Below are 21,315 nucleotides of genomic sequence, written 5' to 3' on the forward strand. Positions count from 1 at the left end.
GCACCCTCGTAACCCTGGGCACCCCTACTCCCCTGAACAACCCTATTGCCTTTGGGGGAAGCCTGCACCTCTGGGCACCCTCTGGGCACCCGGTCCCTCTGGGGCACCCCCATCCCCACAGCTTTGGGGTGCCTGTTATTGTTAGGGGTGCACCACACTTTTGGGGCACCTTTGCTCCCTGGAGATACCCATAGAGCTGTAGCACATCACCATACCCCTGGGGCACCAGCACAGCTCCAAGAACACTCCTACTCCCTGGCGACACCCCCAAAGTTTTAGGCACCCCCGTCGGCTCCAGGGTACCCTCGCAGCCCTCCCAGGGTGCTCCATTCCCTGGGGCACTCCCATACTTTCGGGGACGCCCATTCCTTTGGGCTGTCCTCCTGGGTCACCCCTGTTCCCTGGGGACCCCACAGTCTTGGAGTCCTGCAACCCTGGGATCGCCCAGCCCGCGGGACACCCCTTTCCCTTGCGGGTACCCCCACACCCCTGGAGCACCCCGTCCTTGTGCGGAACCCCGTGCTCTGGAGCACACTCGCATCTTCCTGGGGTACCCCTTTTCCCTGGGCATCCCCACACGTTTGGGGGCGCCCATGCGCCAGGCGCACCCCATAACCCTCAGGCATCTCCAAACTTTCGGGGAAACCCCTGCCCCTGGCGCACTCCATATCCCTGGGCCCCCCACAGCTGAGGAGACCCCCATAGACAGGCGCATCCCCAGCCCTCTCCCCCTATTCTCCACATTTCAGGGGTCCCGGTGTTCCCAGCGCCCCCCCCCCCTTCTCCTCCCGGTGGGCGGGGCATCTCTTGACGTCAGCGCGGAGGTCGCGAGCTGGACGGGCGCGCTCGCGCCACCGCCTGCCGGCACCGCCGCGGTCGGGAGCGGAAGTGACGCGCGGGCGCGAGAGCGGAAGCGGCGGCGCAGGCTCGGGCGGGTCCCCGGTGCGCGCAGCGGGCTCGGCTCCCTCCGGCCTCGGCCCCTGAGAGCCCCTCCCCTCCCCTCCCCGGCACCGACATGATCCTGCTCGAGGTCAACAACCGCATCATCGAGGAGACCCTCACGCTCAAGTTCGAGGGCGCAGCCGCCGGGTAGGGACGGCAGGGGCGAGCCTGACCGGGGCGGGGGCGGGGGCGGTGGGGCCGCGGGCCGAGGGTGGCGGGGACAGGGCTGTGCCAGGGGCCGGGACGGATGGATCTGACCTGGCAGAGGGGAGGGCCTGGTGCGTAGTGCTGGTGCAGGTTAGGAGCCCGGGGGAAGAGGGGGTCGGGGGGAGCACCGAGACAGGGTGGGGGCCGGGGGGTGGAGCAGCTGGGCTTGGGGTGCTGGTACAGGGTCAGGATGGGGGCTGGGGGGTGACGGGGCTGTGCTAGGAGGGATGGTGACAAGACAGCATGGGGGCCTGGAGAATGATGGGGGTGGCACTGGAGTAGGATGGGAGCCTGCGGAGCAAGGAGGGCAGAGCGGTGGCAGAATGGGGGTGTGCAGGGTGAGGGGGCTGGGGGTGGGGTGGGTACTGGGGGAGGGTGGGCTGGGCCCGGGTAACTGAGCTGTGGAGTTGAGTAGAGGGTGAGCAGAGTGAAGACCCCGAGGATAAGGGAGCAAAGTCAGACAGACAGAATTGAAGAGGGGAGCAGGGTTTGATGGGGTGGTTAGTGCCAGGGCAGTGTAGAGACCCAGAGAAGGAGTAGGGAGCTGGGGAGGGTGTTGGAGATTGCAGCATTGAGGCAGGCTAAGGGTGCAGAGCTGGAGGAGAGTGAGTTGGGAAAGTAGATTTGCAGAGATGTTTGTTTTAGCTAAAGCAGCCTTCATCAGAACAGGCCCAGCGTGATGCCAGCACTGGTACAGAATGTGGGGGGGCAGCCAAGGGACAGGAAGCCTGTGTGTGGAGCCTGTTCTCAGCTTTTTGCTTTGAGGGTGGGAGGAGATCCAAGCCTGCCCCCCTTTGCTTTCCTGGGCAGGGGGGATGCAGACCCGCAGCTGTGTCAGGGCCCCTGGTGACAGCCTGGTGGGTGTCCTGGCCTCGGGGGCTGTACTGGGCATTGGTTTGCCTCTGCATCTTTGGCTAGAACAGTTCAGTTCCCGGGGATTTACTGTGTTGCACCAGGGCTGTAAAGGTGCTTATCTGAGCACAGCTTAACTTGAAAGAGAGTCCCTTCATATAAATGTCCTTATCTGCCGCTGAGCTACCTGTGGGCTCACTGCGCTGTCTGCTGGCTGGGGTGATGCTGGGCACCTTTGTACCAAGACAAAGCCTCATGAAGGAAAGCCCGATGGTGTTATCTCTGGGGTGGAGCTTGCCCTGGTGCCTCTAAGAGCAGGGCCCAGGCTGCTCTGGGAAGGGATCCCATCCCCAGGTGCCTTCTCTGTGTCGCCTTTCTCTCGAAGGGCTTTTGAAGCTTTCAGACATTTGTGTGCAGACTTTGGCAGAGGCCATTTCCTCTGCTTTCCCCTCTCAGTTGACTTCTTGCTTGAGTTTGTTGGTTTTCTTTGGTTGGTTGGTTGTTTGGTTGTGGTTTTTTGTTTGTTTGTTTGCTTTCATAAAATAACCTCACAGGCTACATTGCCTTGTGTGATAGCCCAGCTGCTTGCAGGCATTTTATTCTTCTGGAGCCTGATCATTTAGTGCAACAGGTTTCCTCAAAGCACAGGCAGCACAGTGGGAAGGGAAAACTCCCAGATGACCACTATGGGGTTGTAGCTACATCCTTTAGAAAATACTATGTGTACAGAGATGAACAGTGTGTGTCAAAAACGCTTGTTCATCACAAGTGTGTACTGAGGCACTTTTTCTGCTGGAGAGAATGTGTATGTGTCCCTGCGTTGGTATAAATATGGAGGTGGCAGTTTGTGGGTTTAGAAACACCTTGAAACCTCATCTCTGCGATCAGAGCTGCGGTTGCTTGCTCTGCACCAGCCTGCAGGCCTGTGAAGTTTCCATTTTGCCATGTAGCAAAGCTTCCTCGCTTCTGCATCAGCACACTTGCCTGGCGTACCAGTTGTCCCTGGATTGATTTTTGCCCTTAGTGCAGCTGATGGTGCTCTGCTTCTGCCTCTTACCTGTCTATGGCTTGTTGTTTTCTTTAGATATCATTTCTAGGTAAGCTTTGTGTCTTGACTGTGTTGCTGGAGGAGAGGAAGTTATTTACTTCTGCATTTTCTTCTGTGCAGGGTGGAGACAAAGGTTTGAGATATGGAGGGAGATGTTTGGTTGTTTCTTTTTTCTCTCTTGGTTTCAGGTCTTTTAGGGAATGGGTGTTATGTAGTTTTTATTAATGTGAAATTTCTTTTCCCCCCACAGTTCTGGGGTCATTCCTGTGCCACTGAGCCTGGTAGGCAGGAGGGAATTTGCAGTATTTCACTATTTTGTCAAGTTTGCCCAAGGTGCATCTTGGGGATGGACACAGGACAGTCAGGGCAACATCAGGCCTTGAGGATTCAGTGTCTGGCAGAAGTGAGTCTGGACACTTGGACAGAGTTGGGTTTGAATTATTTGCTCTAAACCAGGAGTGGGGCAAATGCAATGCACAGATTTGTCTGTAGGCGTTGTCCCAGAGCCAGGTGTGCCTGGTGGCTTCAGTGGCAGCCTGGGAGTGGGGCAGGGCATGGTTTGTTTCCAAATCCTTTGTCAGAGACTTGTTCTGGGACATGTGCTGTGTCACTCTCCACTGCTTCATGTGGCTGCACTGTGGCCAGGATCCAGTAGGCTCCCTGCACACATTTCCTGGACCATCAGGTGAGAGACTCTTCATATTTTAGTGTGTCATATAGAACTAGGTCTTATTTAGAAGCTGGAGCTAATAACTGCTCGTAACATTATAGTCATACGTGTCAAAATACACTCTGTGTGGAGATCCATCATCTGCCTCTGGAGTTCCAAGCGTGGAAGGTGCCTTGGAAGGCTGCAGACAGAGGTCAGCACTCGAGGCAGGGCCTAACCTGTGCCTAAGTCTTCTCTTGACAAGGTTCTTGGGACTTGGCAGAGTCCACACATTAGTACGATAATTCCAAATTTTTTGTGGGCAACACCCATGGAGATCTCGTCTCCTTGGACAGCCACCATTGAAGACTGGCATTTAGATCAAGGTCATGACAGGTAGTGGACTTCAATGCATCTGATTTTTTTTTTTATTATTTAATATTGTAATTTATTGTTTTTAAATCAATTTCCTGAAACTAAACACATTTTTTAAAAAGACCTGAAACTACCAGAATCTGTTGAAATAACTCGAGTTAGTTAGGAATTTGCTGCTGAATCTTTCAAGCATTGAACTGCTGCAGTGGGGCAATACCTGGTTGGTAGGAAATGAGGCAGTTTAGGAACTTTTGTGAGTGTCAGGAGAATAAACTGTTTCATAAACTTTTGACTACTTCATTTTGACTTGAGAAGTTGCCTAGAAGCAGGAATCACACTCTAGTCTGATCGAAATGTGATGTGAGGGGGTGAGCTCTACCAGTTCAAAGATTTTGTTTCTCACAGGTACTTCCCTTTGCTAACCGCACAGACAGGAAAAAAAAATTAAGTGTAAAACCTTTTGATGATTGTCTTCTGCATCTGGTAAATGCTTGTTCTGTTTAACACACAGGGAGGAACAGCCTCCCAAAACAGTTTTGCTGTCCAGTTCTGTCCTGCTGTAATTTAACTGAAGCCAGTGAAAGTGTGGCATAGGGCTTCACTCACAGAGTTTAGTTTTCTAGGCATATGTAGCTTGTCCTAAATCTCTGGTAAATTAGTCATCTACCTCAAACTGTCACTTAGTATTTACCCACTGTGCAATAGAAAACAAATTTGCATAGCTAGAGAACAGCATGCCTTCTCCCTTAGTTGGAGGTGGAGGGAAGAGAATCTCAAATCTTTGGTTTCTTTACAGCCCTGTGTAGGTACAGATCTGCAGAGCTTCATGACTATTAGCTACATGGGAGAACAGCTGAAGCTTGAACTTCCCTGATGCAGAATGGTTCCTGTCAGCTGCTGGGGAGCTGGGCTGAAGCTGCTTTATGGTGTTCCCCATCTGTGGTCGCTTTGGTGCTCGTTGGCTGCAGATTTGAGCTGCGCAGACAGGGAGGCCGAGCGCTGGGTGACACCGGGTAGCGTGAACTTTGTGTTCCTGATGTAACACGCAAAGTGAGTTCACTGTGGGGAGACTGAGGAGCATCTGGAAGTTGTCAGGCATGCTGGGAGGGTAGAAGATCTGTTGGTCCTGCCGAGTGCCACTGAGAAACTCCCTGTGTGAGCAGCCGTGGCAGCTTGTGGCTCTGGTGCTTCAAGGGAGCTCAGCGGCCCCACTGAAAACAGAGATTGCTCTTCTGCCACCCCCCACTTGCTGACCCAGGCATTTCTATGGCTGCATGGGAAGCAGGATTGGGGAAGTGACCTAGGTTCAAATTAAACAGGCAAAACTGGGTATTTTTAGCTCAGAGAAGTTTCCTCATCCCATTCATTGTGTGAAGGCTGCCTACCATGGCAGATCTCCTTCCTTCAGCAGCAGTATCAGGTGCTGGCTCAGTGTCCTCTCCAGCGCAGCCTGGAGCCACACATCTCATCTCCCCCAGCATGACCTCACCTGCTGAAACCCAACTGCCTGACTCTGAGGAATGCTTGGGCAATGTGATGGCAGAAAGTGGTACCCCTGGGTTCAGCCTGACATGGGTGACACTAGTGGTAAACCTTGGCTGTCCTCGTTCACTAGAGCACACTGTAGGTGTTAGAGCATAGCTCCTGGGCTGCCAAGGCCATCAGAGAAGGTGACCTTGCGTTGAGGGTGCATCGCAAACCAGCTCTGCCTGGAGCTAGGCAATGTTCTGCTTTTGAGCAATAGCCAGGGAACAGGAGGGAAGTGTTAGGCTTTTGCAGGTTGTTCTGTCATCGCTTCAGCCTCAGTTTTCAGGGGCCTGCTCTGTATTATCCTCTGAGAATGTTTCTCACTGCAGCCACCAGTCCTTGACACCGCAGAAAAGTGGGTGTCAGTCACTGTACAGCGAATGTGAGCCACAGCGGATGGTGTGTGCAAAATGAGGCTCTTCCCCAGAGACTCGCCACAGTGTGGGATCACTCCAGCAGCGGACACACGGGGCAAAGACCTGTCCAGAATCGGACCTGCCCATACCTGTGCACTGTGGGGTCAGCCTGTGCTTTGTCCATGGAGAATCCCAACATGTTGCTGCTATCCAGCCTTCTTCAGGCTGCCCTGCCTCTGGGAGTGGGAAGCTCAGTCATCAAGAGGAGAATCAGCGTGCATGGGGGCTGCTGTATGGTGCTCAACATCACCCTGATGGAGTACTCCTGCTCAAGGTCCTGTGGGTGTGCTGCCAGAGCTATGGGAGCTCTTTGATTTCTTACGCTCCCGCAGCTTACGCAGAGTAGCTTTTGTTAGCTGAGCGGGACGCAAGAGTGGAGGAACTGTTCAGATAATTTTAGACATTGCTCATAATTTTTTTTATTGGGGTGACCTTTCTGTAGCGAGAACCTGCAGTCTGTCATGGAATCTGGCTCTCTCTCTCCAAACTGTGTGTCAGCTTGGTGATCTGAAAGCTCTGTTCAGAGCTTTAAGCTTTGAAATACCCCCTTTCTTTCCTCACCCAACCCCCCCCTCCTCTGGGGCAAGAGATTAGAATATCTGTGTGCCTGCAGCTTTTAAAATAATTGCCATCGTCCTTTACTGGGTACAGGCCTTAATTGTGATGTAGGAGATTATTTTGTCAGCCAAGTTTGCATTTAAGTCTGTTTAATACAGAAGATGAGGGCTCTGTATAATTAGTCTTCGTTCTTCTGTTCTCAAATTTGTTGTAACATATGGCTAAGAGCCTCCATGGCCTGAGAATGAAGCGGGAAGTTTGGAAGTTGTCCGAGTCAAAATTGAGGAAATGCTGTCAGAAAAGAAGATTTGCTGTTGCTCTTAAGTGCTCGCTGGCGTCTCTCCACAGGCGCTGTGGCTCTTCATGGATGTTCTCCTGGGGTGAAAAATCTGATTTGGAGCTGGCTCTGTGTTAGATAGACAGAGTGTAGGAGCCATCTGGAGATGAATAGCAAGAATGCGGGCAAGGTCTTTTATTGTTATGAGCAGAGGGCAGATGGGATTTGGTGTGGATTTGACTCCAAACCTGATAAGTGTTATCAGAAAATGGACTGCTGCTTGGAGCAGCTGCCATTTTATCATCTGAGTTCAGGTAGGATTTTGCAGAAATGTCTGGTCTGGATTCGGTGTTTAGTGCAGAGAGGAGCCATCTCAGTTATTCCTGGTATGAGCTGGTTTTATTGTCCATTCTGGGCACACGGTAGCAAACAGGGAAGGTTGCTGGGGAAGGTTGTGGTTCAGGTAGCATTGGCGTAAGGATCTTGCAGGGGTCACGGCAGCCCCTTCAGTTGGGAGCAGATGGGCTGTACTGTCTGAAGTCCTCTGAGCGTAGCTGGGCTTAGTCTGGTTCTTGGAGACCTGAATCAGGGGTGAAAGTGAACCCCAAATGAGCTTCCAGCTGCCCAGAGCCCTGCTTCAAGGTAAAATGTGAAAAGGATGGCTGGCATTTGCAGCTACTCTGTGCTGAGCTGCTAAACTGCCGATTCTTGCTACGGGTGTGGATGGGTCTTGTTGTGGAGGCAAGGAATGCCAGAGCATGCTAGACCAGACAGAGCAATTGGGGAGCGTGCCAGTAACCTGACAGTAACCGGTACCCACCCTGCAGCAGTGCAGCGCCTCTCCCAGGCCTGCTGTGCATCCCCTGTGCAAACCCTTTACCCGCAGGAGAGTGGGGCAGGCTGGGAGGGCTAAACAAGGAGAGAACGTCACTGTGCCTTGGCGGGGTGTTGGGCGTGTCCCCGCTATGATTTCTGTTGGTGGGAGGTCGAGGGGAAGCAATTGCGTGTGTGTGACCTGCGGTGCTGTCACTCATCCAGAAACCGTGGGAGACTGGAGGAGAGAGCTCTTGCTTCTGCCTGGGGACTTTCTTATGGGGAAACAACAATTCAGGTAGCAAAGGGGTGATTTATTTTTTTTTTTTTTTCTGTTGTAGAAATGTTTTAAGTAGCCCGGATGGCTTTGGTGAGGTTAGCCACAGAAATAAATAGATGCACTTTAAACTTTGGGGTTGTAAGGCTGTTGAGCTGTGAAGGGCTAAGAGAGCTCGCTTCACTCCCAGCCACACTTCTGGTGCCCTTCCCTGTCCTCCCCTGGGCCAGGCCAGGCCTGGGTTACTTAGGTGTGTGTCAGGCGAGGCAGAAGAACCACGTTGCAGCAGATGACGGGGCCAGCGAGGCTGTGAGAGCTCTGTATGCAGCTCACGTGAGCGCTCACTTCACTGAGGCTGTCTGCTGGGAAGCGGTTAAATATTCAGCACCCAAAGTTCTGCCCAGTTACCTGCTTATCCCTTCAATATCTCCCCTCCTCGCCATTCCCAAGGACAAGAACTGAGCCACTTGGGAAATTGGTGTTAAAATAACTTCTCTAAGAAATCATGCTTGTGTGATGAAAGGTTAAAAAATGGGGCTGTGTCAGCTGTAAGCTTTTGTGTGCAGAACAAAGGCTGTCATGCAGAGCCATTAACTGACTTTGGGTACATGGGCTCACATGGCTTCTTAAATAACATGACAAGTGATCTTCCTGACATCCCCTGGGGTACTGGGCAAGCAAGCAGGGGATCACTGTTCTTTCTTGGCAAAACCACACCAGTGCCCGCTGGCTGGTGGTTGCTTCCCGGTGTTGTTTGGAGGCTCTGCTGGGAGCTGGGGCTCTGAGAGGCGTCAGCTCCGTGCGGGGGGGGATTGAGGTTTGAATGGTGTAACTCTGAGAAGCCAGAACCAAGGTTTAAGGATGCATCCTCTTTAATATTCCTAGCTATCGTGTGCCTGGCTGTGCTATCTTTAAATCTTCCTACATAGGTTTCTTTTTTGTAAAAATTTATACTGCCATCCAGGCTGATTCCCAAGTCTGAGTGTAGTGCTCTGAAAGAAGAACATGTCTGCATCGACTGACTGAGTGGGATCAGTGGGATTTTCTCTCTGCTCTGAGTCGTCCTCGGTGAGCAGAAGTGGCTTGGATGTGGCTTGGGGAATTACTCCCCTTTCCAAGACCCCAAGTTAAATACGCAGCCAGGGATGCCCTCTGAGCCTCTAGCTCAGGCCCGTCTGGGAAGGGAAGATGAGAGTGAGAGAGGTCACAGGTGGCTGGCTCAGCTCTTAAATGACAGGACCTGCCTTGGGTGACTCCTGCTGCTTCTTTCAAGTGTGTGCTTTTTGTCATCAGCAATGCAGCACAAAAGACAGAGGCTCTTCAGCCTCCCAACAAAAAGGGCTGTTGCTTTTCACAGCTAATAGCTTTCAAGAAGCAGCAACACCTCCTTGTTTCCACTTAGGATCTCCAGTGGGGGCTTAATTCTTCCCTTCCCATGCAAGTGAAATGTTGTTGACCTGGTACAAAGGCTGATATCAGTGCTGTTCAGTGCCTTGGTCTCCCTGCATTGCCCATCAGGAGTTTTAGCACATCATGGTCATTCCTGGCTTTCAGGAATGAAGCTGTCTGCAGAAAAGAAAAAATAAAATGTAAGAATATTGCTTTCTGATAGCCAAAAAAAAAAGGAAAAACACACCCCACCCCCCTGTTGTTCTCTGGACAGCAGCAGCATCATTGAGAGCACAAGGTTGCCTCGACACACTGGCTTTGGTTTGGGGAGTTATTTCAGTACATTGGTTCACATGGGTGTGAATTAACTTTTCTACAGGCTAGATTTCTGCTAGCAGCATCATTAGCCTGTACTCTGTTTAATACCAGCCACTTTTCAAGTGAGCCGAGATACACTGAGAAACAACAGTAATGGACTGGCATTTTTATCCTGTTCTCATTTTCTACCCCTGCTCTCAGCAGTGGAGGTACCTTTGCGTTGCTCCCTGTTGGAGAATGACCTGTTAATACCAGTTCCCTCGGAGCTGCCAAAGCAGTTATGTAGGGCCAGTCCGAACAAACTAACCTTTCAGAAACAGTTAGATCTTTTACAGGATCCTACTCTTCTAGAGATCATGGCCAAACTGGCAAGCAGGTTCAGTTAAGATGTTGTTAGATCTTCATACCCACAGCCTGAGAAGTGATGTGCCTTTGGCTCATGAGGTGCTCTTGTTGCTGATCAGGGATCCCGAAGAAAACACTGGGCAGTGTTGGGGCAAACCCAGACTTGTGTTTTTTCCTGCAGAGGTAGGTGGCAAAGCATTGGGGATTTTCAGAAGGGATGTGGCGGGCCAGGATGAAATGCACATCTGGCAAGTTTCCTTATGTAGTTTTCTCCTAGCCCCGAACTTGGAGAAGGGGTCTTCTCTGCAGGTGAGTTATATCAGCGTGTTTGCAGAGCTGTTGTGATGGTGGTGGGGCACCGTGTTGGGAAGGATTGCTCAACCTCTGAGTGCCTTCCATGAACTGGTATCGCAGGAACTGGCAAAAGAGCTTCTCTTCCTGAACCGGTATCGTGGCTGCTCTGTACGGAGAATGCGCTTGTTAAAACAAACTCCTTAGTGACAAGTAGCTTTCTCAGACATTTACAACTTGTCAAAGGTCATCTGCTAGTTGAACAGCTAGAGTTAAAAGGGTTTTCAGGTAGAGCTGCTTGTGAGAAATAAGACATTAGAAATTAATCCTATTTTCTTCACAGCTTGGAGGCTGCTGTCTGAGTTCTTATTTACCTCCTTTTTTTCCTTTGCTTTTTAGGAATAAACCAGAGGCAGTAGAAGTAACATTTGCAGGTAAGCCCCATGGCTCTCTAGGCTTCTCTGAAAAAAGAACTGGCTTGAGTGGTCTGCCCATGGTTATGGCTGGTGTGCCCAAATTCACCAAGGACCCCTACAGGGGGAGGAGAGCCGTGCAGGGCAGACGGTGTGGACACCCTGCAGTGTCCCCAGAACTGAGGTTTTGTTGGCTGCCCCACTGTTTTCTCTGTCTGTCCGCCTTCCCTGGGACTTTCCCCACAGCGGTGAATTGAGTGGTGGTGGCAGCAGCGCTTTGTTTGGTGTGAGTGTGCTATGCAGCCCTTCTCTTTTACCTTGCCTTTTCTCCAGTCCTGGCCTTGTTATTAGGTCTTTAGCACTATCTGGTTTGGGTTGTTAGAAAGCTGGCTTGGGGTGACAGGCAAGATGAATTCATCGCCTGAAGTTTGCTCTCCAGGATGAGAAGTGCCAAGAAAGTTCAAGTGTTCATTCAGCAACTGATTTTCTGCTTCTGTTATCAAGAAGCTGTGTAAGCTACAGGGCTCCATGGGGAAGTGGAGCTTGCTAGATAGCTGGAGGCTTGCCTTTCCCTGCCTCTTGCCCTCCCTGCCCGCTCTGCAGTGAAGTGGAAGCTGTCTCAGCAGGCAGTGGCTGAGCTGCCTTTGCTGGCAGAGATGTTTTCTCCTCCAGGCAGCAGCTCTGGCCCGCTGGGCACGTCAGTCACTTTCTGTGCTGGCCATCCAGAAGGCTCCTGTCTCTGTGTGTTTGTATCCTCCTGTGTTGAGCACCAGCAGATTTAACAGGGATGCTAAATGACACTAGACTAAAGCTTTCTGTGATGGACAGGTGTCAAAACTGTTTCAGCACTTTGAATTGATAACGGATCTCCCTACATGACGTTGCCACTTTCCTTAATTATGGAGTTCTCTCTTGGTGTACACGTGAGGGCTGGAGCAGGGGAAGCAGGGTCACTTTATGCAGTTCCTAGAACATGTAAGGAAAACCTTCCTCAGATATAGGAGCTGGTTCCTCTTCCCTCACATTTCTCTTGCTTGTTTCGTAGACTTCGATGGAGTCCTTTACCATATATCAAATCCCAATGGAGACAAGACAAAAGTGATGGTCAGTATTTCTCTGAAATTCTACAAGGAACTCCAGGAACATGGTGCTGATGAGGTGAGTGAGCATCTCTGGACCTTAAGCCCACAAATACTGTTTTAGCATGGGCAGTGTCCTTGTGATACTGACAGATCTAATGTTTAACCCTGAAAGAAGCATCTGTGCTCCCATCTTATGCTGGTCAAAGGAGCAGCCCTGTGCCAGCCAGGAGTCTCACCTTGCTGGAAGACAAGAACAAAGTGTGTTCACACTCTCTTATGAATGAGAAGTCATCTTATGTGACCATACAGCCTGAAAGGCAAAAGGCACCACTAATTTTTAAAGTCCAAATAAGTGTGAGGCCTGACCATATAGAAATAGTTTCCCTGACTGATGTCCTTAGCCCATGAGTGAAGGAAGGCACTGAGACACATCTGGAGTCCCATGCTGCTGCTCTCCTGACTCTAGCTTGAGAGCGAGTGATGGGCTCCTGCAGGCTGGTTCCCTTTTCGCAGCTGCTGTGTAAAGAGACAGGTTGAGTTCCTGTTGAGTGGGTCAGGACTGGGGAGGGCCATTTATGGTAGAAAGAAGGAGCCTCTCAGAGCTGTGGTTGGGTGGCGAGGAGGAAGTGTGACTCAGTTCCTGAGTCAGTTTTCAAATCTCCACATGGTGGCAAATGGGGTTCACCTAAGGCTCTTCAGCAGGCTTTTGCCTCTGGGTGCCGGTCCTTGGAGGAAAACAAGGAAACTACTCCATGAGTTTATTGTGAATCTGTTGAGAAACAGGCGATTTGAACCCAAAGTGAATTCCTGCAAGATGCTGCAAGATCTACCAAAGTCAGAATAAATATGACTGAGTGTCCTGCTTTCCTGGTTCCTGTGTGCAGAGTTTTCTAGAAGCAGTGGTGGTAGAAGGCAGCTTCCCAAGCTTTTAGAGGAAAATGGGATCTCTGCGTGACTGCCTTGGGAGTGGTGACTAAATATAAATTACATTTTATATCACCAGTTAGCAAACTGTTGCTTTTTGTGCTTCTCTGGGGATGATGTGGCTTGTTTCTACTCCGTCTGTGGTGAAACTCCACTGTGAGGAGTGCAAAGCAGGGTTCCTGCTGGGATAGAGGATCACCCTGGGCCACTGCAGGCAGGCAAGGTCTCTGCTAAGAGGAGGTTTTAGCATGCAGAGAGCATGCTAAGCATCTCTCCGTGGTAGTGGGTGTCATCCCGGGAGGGCTAGTTCTGCCACAGCATTGTTGTGTTCTTCTCTGTGAAATACCTCCTGTTCCCGGCCCCCTCATTGACACAGAGCTATGGCTCAGTTGAAAATTGCCATTGATGTAAAATTCAGCAGTGATTGTATTTGAAGAAATGTTTTTTGCTGTGCTGTAGGCGGCTCTACTTCTGGGAGGCATCCAATCTGCCTGGCAGTCTCCTCTCTATCCCCATCTGTCCCGTGCAATAGGCTGAAACAGGGTGGGCAATCGCCCAGCCATGCTGAGCCTGTCCCCTGCTCTGAACTTGCCTTCCCACAAAGAGATGGGCAGGACATGCTTTGCATCTGCCTTTGGATGGGAAGAAGGGTTGTAGCCCTCAAATCTGTTGTGTCACGCTCTACTGACAGTTCTCCTTTGAAGGGATGAGGCGTATGGAAGGGGTTTTCTTCTCTGCACAAGTTCAAGACTAGCAAGAACTTTTAAAAGTTCCAGTTTTGAGTCCTGTCCTGCAGCACATCCCCTGTCAGTGGGGTTCTGGAAGCTCTGCCTAGAGCAGGAGCAGCCAATAATAGCAGAAGCCAATGAGTTAACATTTGTCCACATTCACTTAGACTATGAGAGGCAGATGCAGTAGTTTGATGTTTCTAAATGGAGACTGAACATGGTGTGGGCTGTGCAGGAGGAAACAACTCTGATAGCTCGTGCTCTCAATGTTTAACTTCTTTCCTAGGTATTGAAGAAAGTCTATGGAAACTACTTGGTAAATCCTGAATCAGGTAACCTTGTGATAACATTTGCTCTGTGTGCGTGTGTGTGAATGCAATTCCAAAATAACTTAAGTCACCTCAGAAATGTTCAAATGAAGGCTGCATTTCAAGATCTTGATACCTGGGGCTCACTGTTACAACGAATGGCAATTTAAAAGGTGGCTCAGGTACATCAGGGCTGAAGTAGCTTGCAGCACAAGCTGTAATTCTTGGTGCAGCCCTCCTCCAGGAAGCTTCTGTTCCTCACAGTTGGGATCTTTGTTCTTCTCAAATATGCTTTGTCAAACACAGGAAAACCATGGTTACCTGTGACAGCATCTCTTCCTACTCAGTGCAAAAACTTGGGAGCAGCTCAGCCAGCACGTGTGTCTGGGAGCTGGGGAAAGAGCCCCAGGAGTGTTGCCATGGCCACATGCCGAGTTCAGGCATGGCTTCTGGTGATGCTTGGAGTGGGAAACACTCACCCCTGGGGCTTTTGGGAGGGCTTAAGGCAAAGGTTGGACTGTAGGTGTCTCTTTCTAGAAAATGTCTCTGGCTTCATTAAGGCCTTACGTAGATTATTAAGGTTAGTGGCTGTCCCTCCCCAGGTTACAATGTCTCTTTGCTCTACGACCTGGAGAACCTTCCTGCAGACAAGGATGCTATCGTGCACCAAGCTGGCATGTTGAAGCGCAATTGCTTTGCTTCGGTCTTTGAGAAATATTTCAAATTCCAAGAAGAGGGAAAAGAAGGAGAAAAGAGAGCCGTCATCCACTACAGGGACGATGAGACAATGTAAGTGTTTAAACTGAGCAGTACAGGAGCTGGAGAGCTGTCAGTACACTCTGCTCCTGCTCACAGCTGTAGGTTGTGGTGGAAAGCCAGGAAATCTTACTGCTCCCTATTTCGTCAGGGTAATAAGGGCCTGTCCTAGGCTGTCAGAAGTATCCAGTGAGGGTAATGCTCATCCCTCAAGCTGCAGGGATGTTACGCAAGAGTGTCTATTGGTGGCGGAACTCGTGGCTGCATGCAGGAGAGGAACCACCCACTCCCAACAGAAATGTTTTGCTCCCTGTAAATACTGTCTCGAGGGAGGGAAAGTCTTCAGCAGCCAGGCCTGTGAATGGTTGTTGTATCTTCTTGACCTTGTTATGCAGTTGCTTCCTCATCCTGTGGTACTTCTTAGCTCCTGTTCGCAACTGAGTTTTGCTCTCACACCCATCTGCAGGTATGTCGAGGCAAAAAAGGACCGCGTCACGGTTGTGTTCAGCACGGTATTTAAGGATGACGATGACGTGGTGATCGGAAAGGTGTTTATGCAGGTACGGAAACTGAATTACAGGGAAAGGGTCTGGTCCTCGATGCCTTCTTGCTTGAAGCAGCATTGCCAAGCAAGCAGATGTTGGGCTGAGGTGAGCTCACAGGCGGTTCAATGCACGTAAGTGCTTTGCAAGGCTCTGGGCTGCACTGGGATGGAAGAACCATGCTAATAAGCATATGTATTTTCTAATCCAGGTTCTTGTCTTGGCATCTTAATTATTGGTGGTCTTGCTCATACAGGCAATCAAACGTGTTACAGAGTAGAAACACCATGGTGAATACTTCAGTAACCACCTTGAAGCCCTGCAGTGCAGCTGGCTGTGCTGTAGGGATCTCCAACCAGCCAAGGAGCTGAGCATGATGTGGAGGTTTTAGATCAGGGGTGTCAAACTACTTCCACATTTATACAGTCCTACAGTTACAATTGGCCCTTTGAAGACAACCGTGAGGCTGACGTGGCCACCAGTGAAAATGAGTTTGACGCCCCTGCTGTAGAGGGAGCAGGAGGGATGAGGCTGTGTTGTGCCATGCCTGGGATGGTGCTGAGAGTTGTCTTCATTTCAAAGTTTGCTCCTGCTAATGCTCAAATGGTACAGAGACTCAGCAGCTCAGTGTGGCTGCTCTCACATGCCACAATGGGCTCTTGAATTCGAGCTTTTCAAAGCTATGAGTTTGCTTGGTTTGCAGGCTTGAGTCAATCATAATAATGCCAAGTACTTCTAGACTCAACTACCCTTTGCAACTGCCATTTAGCCAGGAAGCATTCAGAGGCCCATAGTAAACACTTTGCATGTCTGTTAGTGACTGCAGAGCCTGTCTAGATTGAGATGTTTGCTCACAGCTGGGGAAGGCTTGGTGTGTTCTGGTACCTGTGTTCATCCATGTCGCTGACCCATGTAGCTCACCCTGTGTCTGCTGAAGCACCTGGGAAGCCTGCATCGGCATGGCCATGGAACAGGGCCCCACAGGGCGTTCCAGGGCTAGGAGAGTTTTAGCATATCCATTCAGGGGTGCCAGGCCATGCTGCCGACAGGCTTGTGGACAGCAAGTTACTGGTCCAGTTTGCTGGATACCGGTTTGCCTGTGTTGGAGGTCATAAGAACAGATCATGTCGTGATGGGAGTCTTATTTCATAGGTCTGCTCTTTGTGTCCTTTAGCTATGGGCAGGGCATCTGCTCTGGCTTTGTGCTTTTCCTCACCAGCGTATCCTATAGCCTGGAATTTTAAAACAGGGAGGGAGGCATGAGGTGAACGAAACGGGGTTTGTGAGGCTTCCAGGGAGGTGCCAGGACGTCAAGGCAGCGGCTGTCCCAGAGTCTCCATGTCCCAATGTATTGGTTTTTAACAGCAGCAAACCCTGTTCCTGCCCAGCCACAAGAATTTCCACTCTGAGTCACACTGGCTCCTTCCCTCCAGCTATTGCTCTTGCATAACGCAGCCCAGTCAGCATGGTGGCTGCTCATCTGGGCTCTCATGGAGAAAATCTCTGACCATTAACTAACCAGTGAAGCCATTTGAACCATTTCCCCCTCTGGCATAAGCAAGCAGAAGTGCAAGCTAAGTGTTTCATTAAGGAAACCCCAGTGAGCTACTCAGTTCTCTAAAATGGACACGGATGCCTTGGCCCTTGCCAGGGTGAGCTATGCTCAGAAGGGAGGAGAGGCTGAGGGTGGCTGATGGTGTGTGGGTTGGGCTGGGGGTCGGGGAGGCTGCCCTGCCTTGGGACAGGGCAATAGTGCCTGGACAGTCCTTATAATTCCTGAAATGCAGAGCCAGTTCATTTCACGTGAGGGGAAGGTTGTGCTGCTGTCAGAGAGGTTCCCTGTCAGAAGGGATCTCCCTGCCTGGAGGTGTTGTTTCAAGGTGCAGAGAAGCATTAGGAGGAGCAAGTTTGGCCACAAACTTCAAACCCCATAGATGCCTTTATGGTAGATGTGATGGAGACCCTAGCCCTTTCTGAGAATTTCCTTTCCTCTGGGGTGATGGGCACTGCCCGTTTTTGCTGGAAGCATTGATGGTGTTGACTTTCTGGCAGGAGCTGTTCTGTCTCAGGTACTTGCTCAGACTGAGGTGTCCCACAAGAACTGGCAAGAACTGTGATGCTGAAAGCCACCCCAGCTGAGGGGCTGTGCTAGGGCCACGTGTAAACCTGGGACAACTTGCATCTTGGTCTGGTTTTGCTGGGAAAAAGGATTGTTTTGCAGAGGTTTGGCCTGATGGACTCAGCCTATTCAGGGAAAGCTGGGAAACCTCCTGCTCAGTGGCCCTGTGGGAGTGAGGAAACCCCATTTGCTTTCTTGTAGTGTTGTAGTGGGACTCAGATTCACTCTGTCTTGTTTAGGAGTTCAAGGAAGGTCGCCGGGCCAGTCACACAGCCCCACAGGTGCTCTTCAGCCACAGGGAGCCGCCCTTGGAGCTGAAAGACACAGACGCAGCCGTTGGCGACAATATCGGCTACATCACCTTTGGTAAGCAGGCAGCTCTGAGGCCTGGGGACACTCGGGGCGGGGCGAGTGAAAAACTGCTGCTGCATGAAAAACAAAAAGGAGTTTACCTTCCCTGGATGTTCAAGTGGGTCAGTGGGAGTTGAAGGGACTCTGGAGTTGCATTCTGCATTGTGCCTTTGCTGTATCACGTCACCTCAGCTCTGCTGTGGGCAAGAGAGTGTGGCAGTGGACAACAAGCCATTTAGTGTCTGCTTACAAAAAAAGTAAGTTCAGCATTTGAGAGCAAGGGAAGGATTGCTTTGCTGTGGTACTGTGGAAGCTGGTTCTGGTGGGAGTTTTCTCATGAGTGTGTTTGTAGCTTGTCCAGCTGCAGACACCTGTGCAGTGCCTGATCAAAGAGCAGGAGCAGGGCAGTGAGTTCTGCTTCTCCAGTGCTGCCTCTCTGCTCAGGGCCAAACGCTTCCATCTCTGATGAGCCACTTGCCGCTGCCTGCGGAGGTGCTGGCCAGCAGAGTAATTGCTTCCTTCTGGGCAGCAATGCTGAGGGCTGAGCTGAGGAGTCCAAACCCTGCCCTGTTCAAAGGGAAGGGTCTTTTCCAGAAAAAATTGGAGTCTTGGTTGGATGCGCCACTGAGGTCTCAGGCCAGCATTCCCGCAGTTTGGAGCTCAGAGGAGCACAGACACTGCAAATGAAGATGATGTTTGCACTGCCCTCCTCCTGTACTGGGAACAGTGCCCTGAGGTTAGGGCAGCTCGTCAGCTACGGGAAGGCTGTCTAATGGCAGGTTTGGGACAGGAGGGCTGTCTAATGGCAGGTCTGGGACAGCAAGCAAGACTTCATTCTTGTCCAGATGCAATTTCCCTGTTATCTGATCTGACAGTCCCAGGTGAGATCATCATGCAGACAAAAAGGTCTTTCAGTCCTTGGATCTGGGACGCTCAGCACAGCACCAGCCTGTGGAAAGAGCGAGCCACCGGGCCCCTGCAGTACTCAAGTCCGGCTCTGTCATGGGGTCAGCAAGCTGCCATTCAGAGATGCACAACTGATTTCAAGATGCGAGGGCAGACTGGATCTTGAAATGACTTGAGCGGCCTGGCCATTTTGGTCTACCTCCCAGCTCCCTCCTCTGCTTCTCCAAAGCACTGAAGTAGCATCATGCAGTTTCCTACAGCTCTTTGACCCCTTGGCACTTGGCCTTGCCTGCACCCTTCGGAGTGCACGGCTGTGTCCGGGCTGCTGCGGGAGACGTGGGAAAGCGCCGCTAAGCCCTGTGTTTAAAATCACAAGTGCTGCTTAATCTTGTGTGTGCCACAGAAAAGGGCTCTTTGTAGGGAGCACAGCAGGCACTCGGAGCAGCACACCCTGAAGCCTCCAGCACTGGAGGAACCTGAAGCCCTTTGGTAGCCTCGGGAGGCTCTAACAGTTTGTGTCACCCTCTTCTTTCAGTGCTGTTTCCCCGTCACACCAATGCTGCTGCCAGAGACAACACCATAAACCTGATCCACACATTCCGGGACTACCTGCACTATCACATCAAGTGCTCGAAGGTACCGAGGGGACGGGGCTCGGGGATACAGGGTGGCTTTGGCCCATCTAACCTGGGTGCTGTGAGGGAGGAGCATGCAGCAGGGGTGACCCCTGAGAACTTACCAGGATCTGGCATTGCCCTCCCCAGTCATGCAGGGGTGAAAAGTGGTATATCATCACCTTCTTCCTGTTCTTTTGTGCAGGTAGTTTGTGTTTGCTTCCTATCCTAGCAGTGAAATAGGATTTTTACCTTTTGGGTATGGTTTCCTTCCTTCTGGGAACAGAAATTAGGGCAATTGTCAGAGACACCTGGCTTTGACCTGGGCTCAGGCAGCAATTTTCCGTTGTCTCCTGGACTTTGCTCATAGCAACCTGGCTGTGCAGAGCTGGGTGCTTTCCCAACAGGGAGCAGAAAGGTAGTTCCTACCCCATGTCCTGAAATCTCAGCTATGAAGACAGGATCCTGACATGTTTCTGTTTTCTCCTAATAAAACACAGGCCTATATTCACACGCGTATGAGGGCAAAAACATCGGATTTCCTCAAGGTGCTGAACCGTGCCCGTCCAGATGCAGAAAAGAAAGAAATGAAAACAATCACGTGAGTAGCAAAGGGGAGCCCAGCTCTCTGGGCTTCTTTGCATGGCACGAGCTTGGTCCTGCTGAGCTTTGACATACTGGGGTCCAGGGGGGACTGGGATGCTGTGGCCAGACCAGGCCCTGGTGTGCTGGGATGAGAGAAAAGGGGTGTTTCACAGACAGGTGCTTGCCTGGGGCAGGGTGTGTTGTCCTCCCAGGGCCCCTGTGCTCCCCCCACCACATGTGCTTACTGCCTTGCACGTCCCCTGCAGGAATCAAGTCTTTGGCACACCCTGTGCTGGCAGGTCCTTTGTGAAGAGGCAGCTCAGTGTCTCTGTCATCCATCCCGATCCTGTGGTGGCATTCGTGGGGCTTTTCCCCTGTTAAAGCTGGTCAGCTCTAGGGGCAGCTCCAGCTCAGGGGGGAGCATGGCCAGGCCCATCCTGGGGGTTTGTGGGTGCTGGAGCAGGTTCTGCAGCTCCTCAGAGCCCCAGGCTGCCCTTGGCCAGCAGATGGCTGAGGACAGCACTCCTGGGCCACCACACTGGTTTACTGGCTCCATCTTGTGAATAAGGCAGCCCAGAGCCAAGTGGGTGGAGGAGGGCAGTTGCATGAACACAGTTCCCTGAGGTTCTTTACCCCCAACTGACCCCAGAGCTCCTTGGTGTATTTTTTTTCTAGTGGGCCCTAGCTGTCCCTTTCGCATTCTGCTCTGGGGCAGGAGGGTTGTCCCACCTACCAAACCCTCCCCACAGCCCCGTGACCTGGTTCTGCAGCCTCAGGTGCCTGTGAGCTCTGAACCAGTGGTGCCTGCCTGGCTTTGAGAGCTCAGCACAAGTGTGTACCCCATCAAAAGCCCTGTGGGCAGCCTGGGGCACCCCGAAACAGCACCAGGGGCTGTGCTGACCTCTCTCTGCATCCTTTCAGGGGGAAGACGTTCACAACCCGTTAATGCTGGGGTCACTGAGGCTGCTGTGGAGGACGAAGGCTGGGGCACTTGCTACCCGATAATCGTAGCTTTTAATGTTGCACCTCTGTGGGCTCATAAGGAATTCAAGCAATCGGGGTCTGTTTGTACGACAGTTTGGGGAGTAATCTGCAGAAACGAGCTGTGCTTGCGAGGACTCGATCGTTCCAAGAAACAAAACCTTAATTCCAGTTTGATTGACTTAATTTCTTTTCTTTTTTAATTTTTTTTCTTTTCTAGCTGTTTCGCTTTGCAATATGTTACCAGAAATAAGTTGCAGTATTTCTTACAAGAATAATGCAATATTAACTTGTTTTATTCTGAGTATTTGAGTTCAAAACTCCTGTATCTGAAGAAATACTGTTGGGGTTCATTAATAAAGGAGATCTTTCTATCTTAAGGGGCTGTGGGACTTTGGCTTGTCACTGCATGTGGCCTTGCCCTGGAAGGGGTGTTTGGAATGACAGGTGCAAGGAGGAGAATTACTCTATCTCAAAGCCGATTCCTTCTGGTAGTCTCTGTCTTGGGGGGCTGAAGTGGGAGGCTGCTGTGCCAAGGTCTAGGAGCAAGCAGCCTTGTGTTGGGGATCTCCTGGGGTGCACAGAGCAGGATTCCCCTACCCTCAGCTCGCAATATGCACCCCTCCCTCCTCCCCTCGCCCCCTAACTCCCCCAACAGGCAGAGGTCAGATGGGGGCATCTCTGTCTCTCCACCTGGATCAGCATAAAACCATTTGCCATTG

The 21,315-nt window shown here is 51.3% G+C and overlaps 1 protein-coding gene across 1 annotated transcript; it reads left to right on the forward strand.

The window, feature by feature from the left end:
* The first annotated feature begins 854 nt into the window (after nucleotides 1–854).
* Nucleotides 855–20,973, forward strand: ARPC2 (actin related protein 2/3 complex subunit 2). Its single transcript, XM_065070731.1, has 10 exons — nucleotides 855–1,089; nucleotides 10,684–10,718; nucleotides 11,743–11,855; nucleotides 13,718–13,763; nucleotides 14,342–14,528; nucleotides 14,962–15,055; nucleotides 17,396–17,522; nucleotides 18,949–19,049; nucleotides 19,528–19,628; nucleotides 20,534–20,973. Exons 1-10 carry the CDS (start codon nucleotides 1,016–1,018, stop codon nucleotides 20,556–20,558), a joined length of 903 nt encoding a protein of 300 aa, XP_064926803.1. The 5' UTR covers nucleotides 855–1,015; the 3' UTR covers nucleotides 20,559–20,973.
* Nucleotides 20,974–21,315: the final 342 nt, after the last annotated feature.

Source organism: Columba livia, chromosome 7 (genome assembly GCF_036013475.1).
Source record: "Columba livia isolate bColLiv1 breed racing homer chromosome 7, bColLiv1.pat.W.v2, whole genome shotgun sequence".
Taxonomy (NCBI): domain Eukaryota; kingdom Metazoa; phylum Chordata; class Aves; order Columbiformes; family Columbidae; genus Columba; species Columba livia.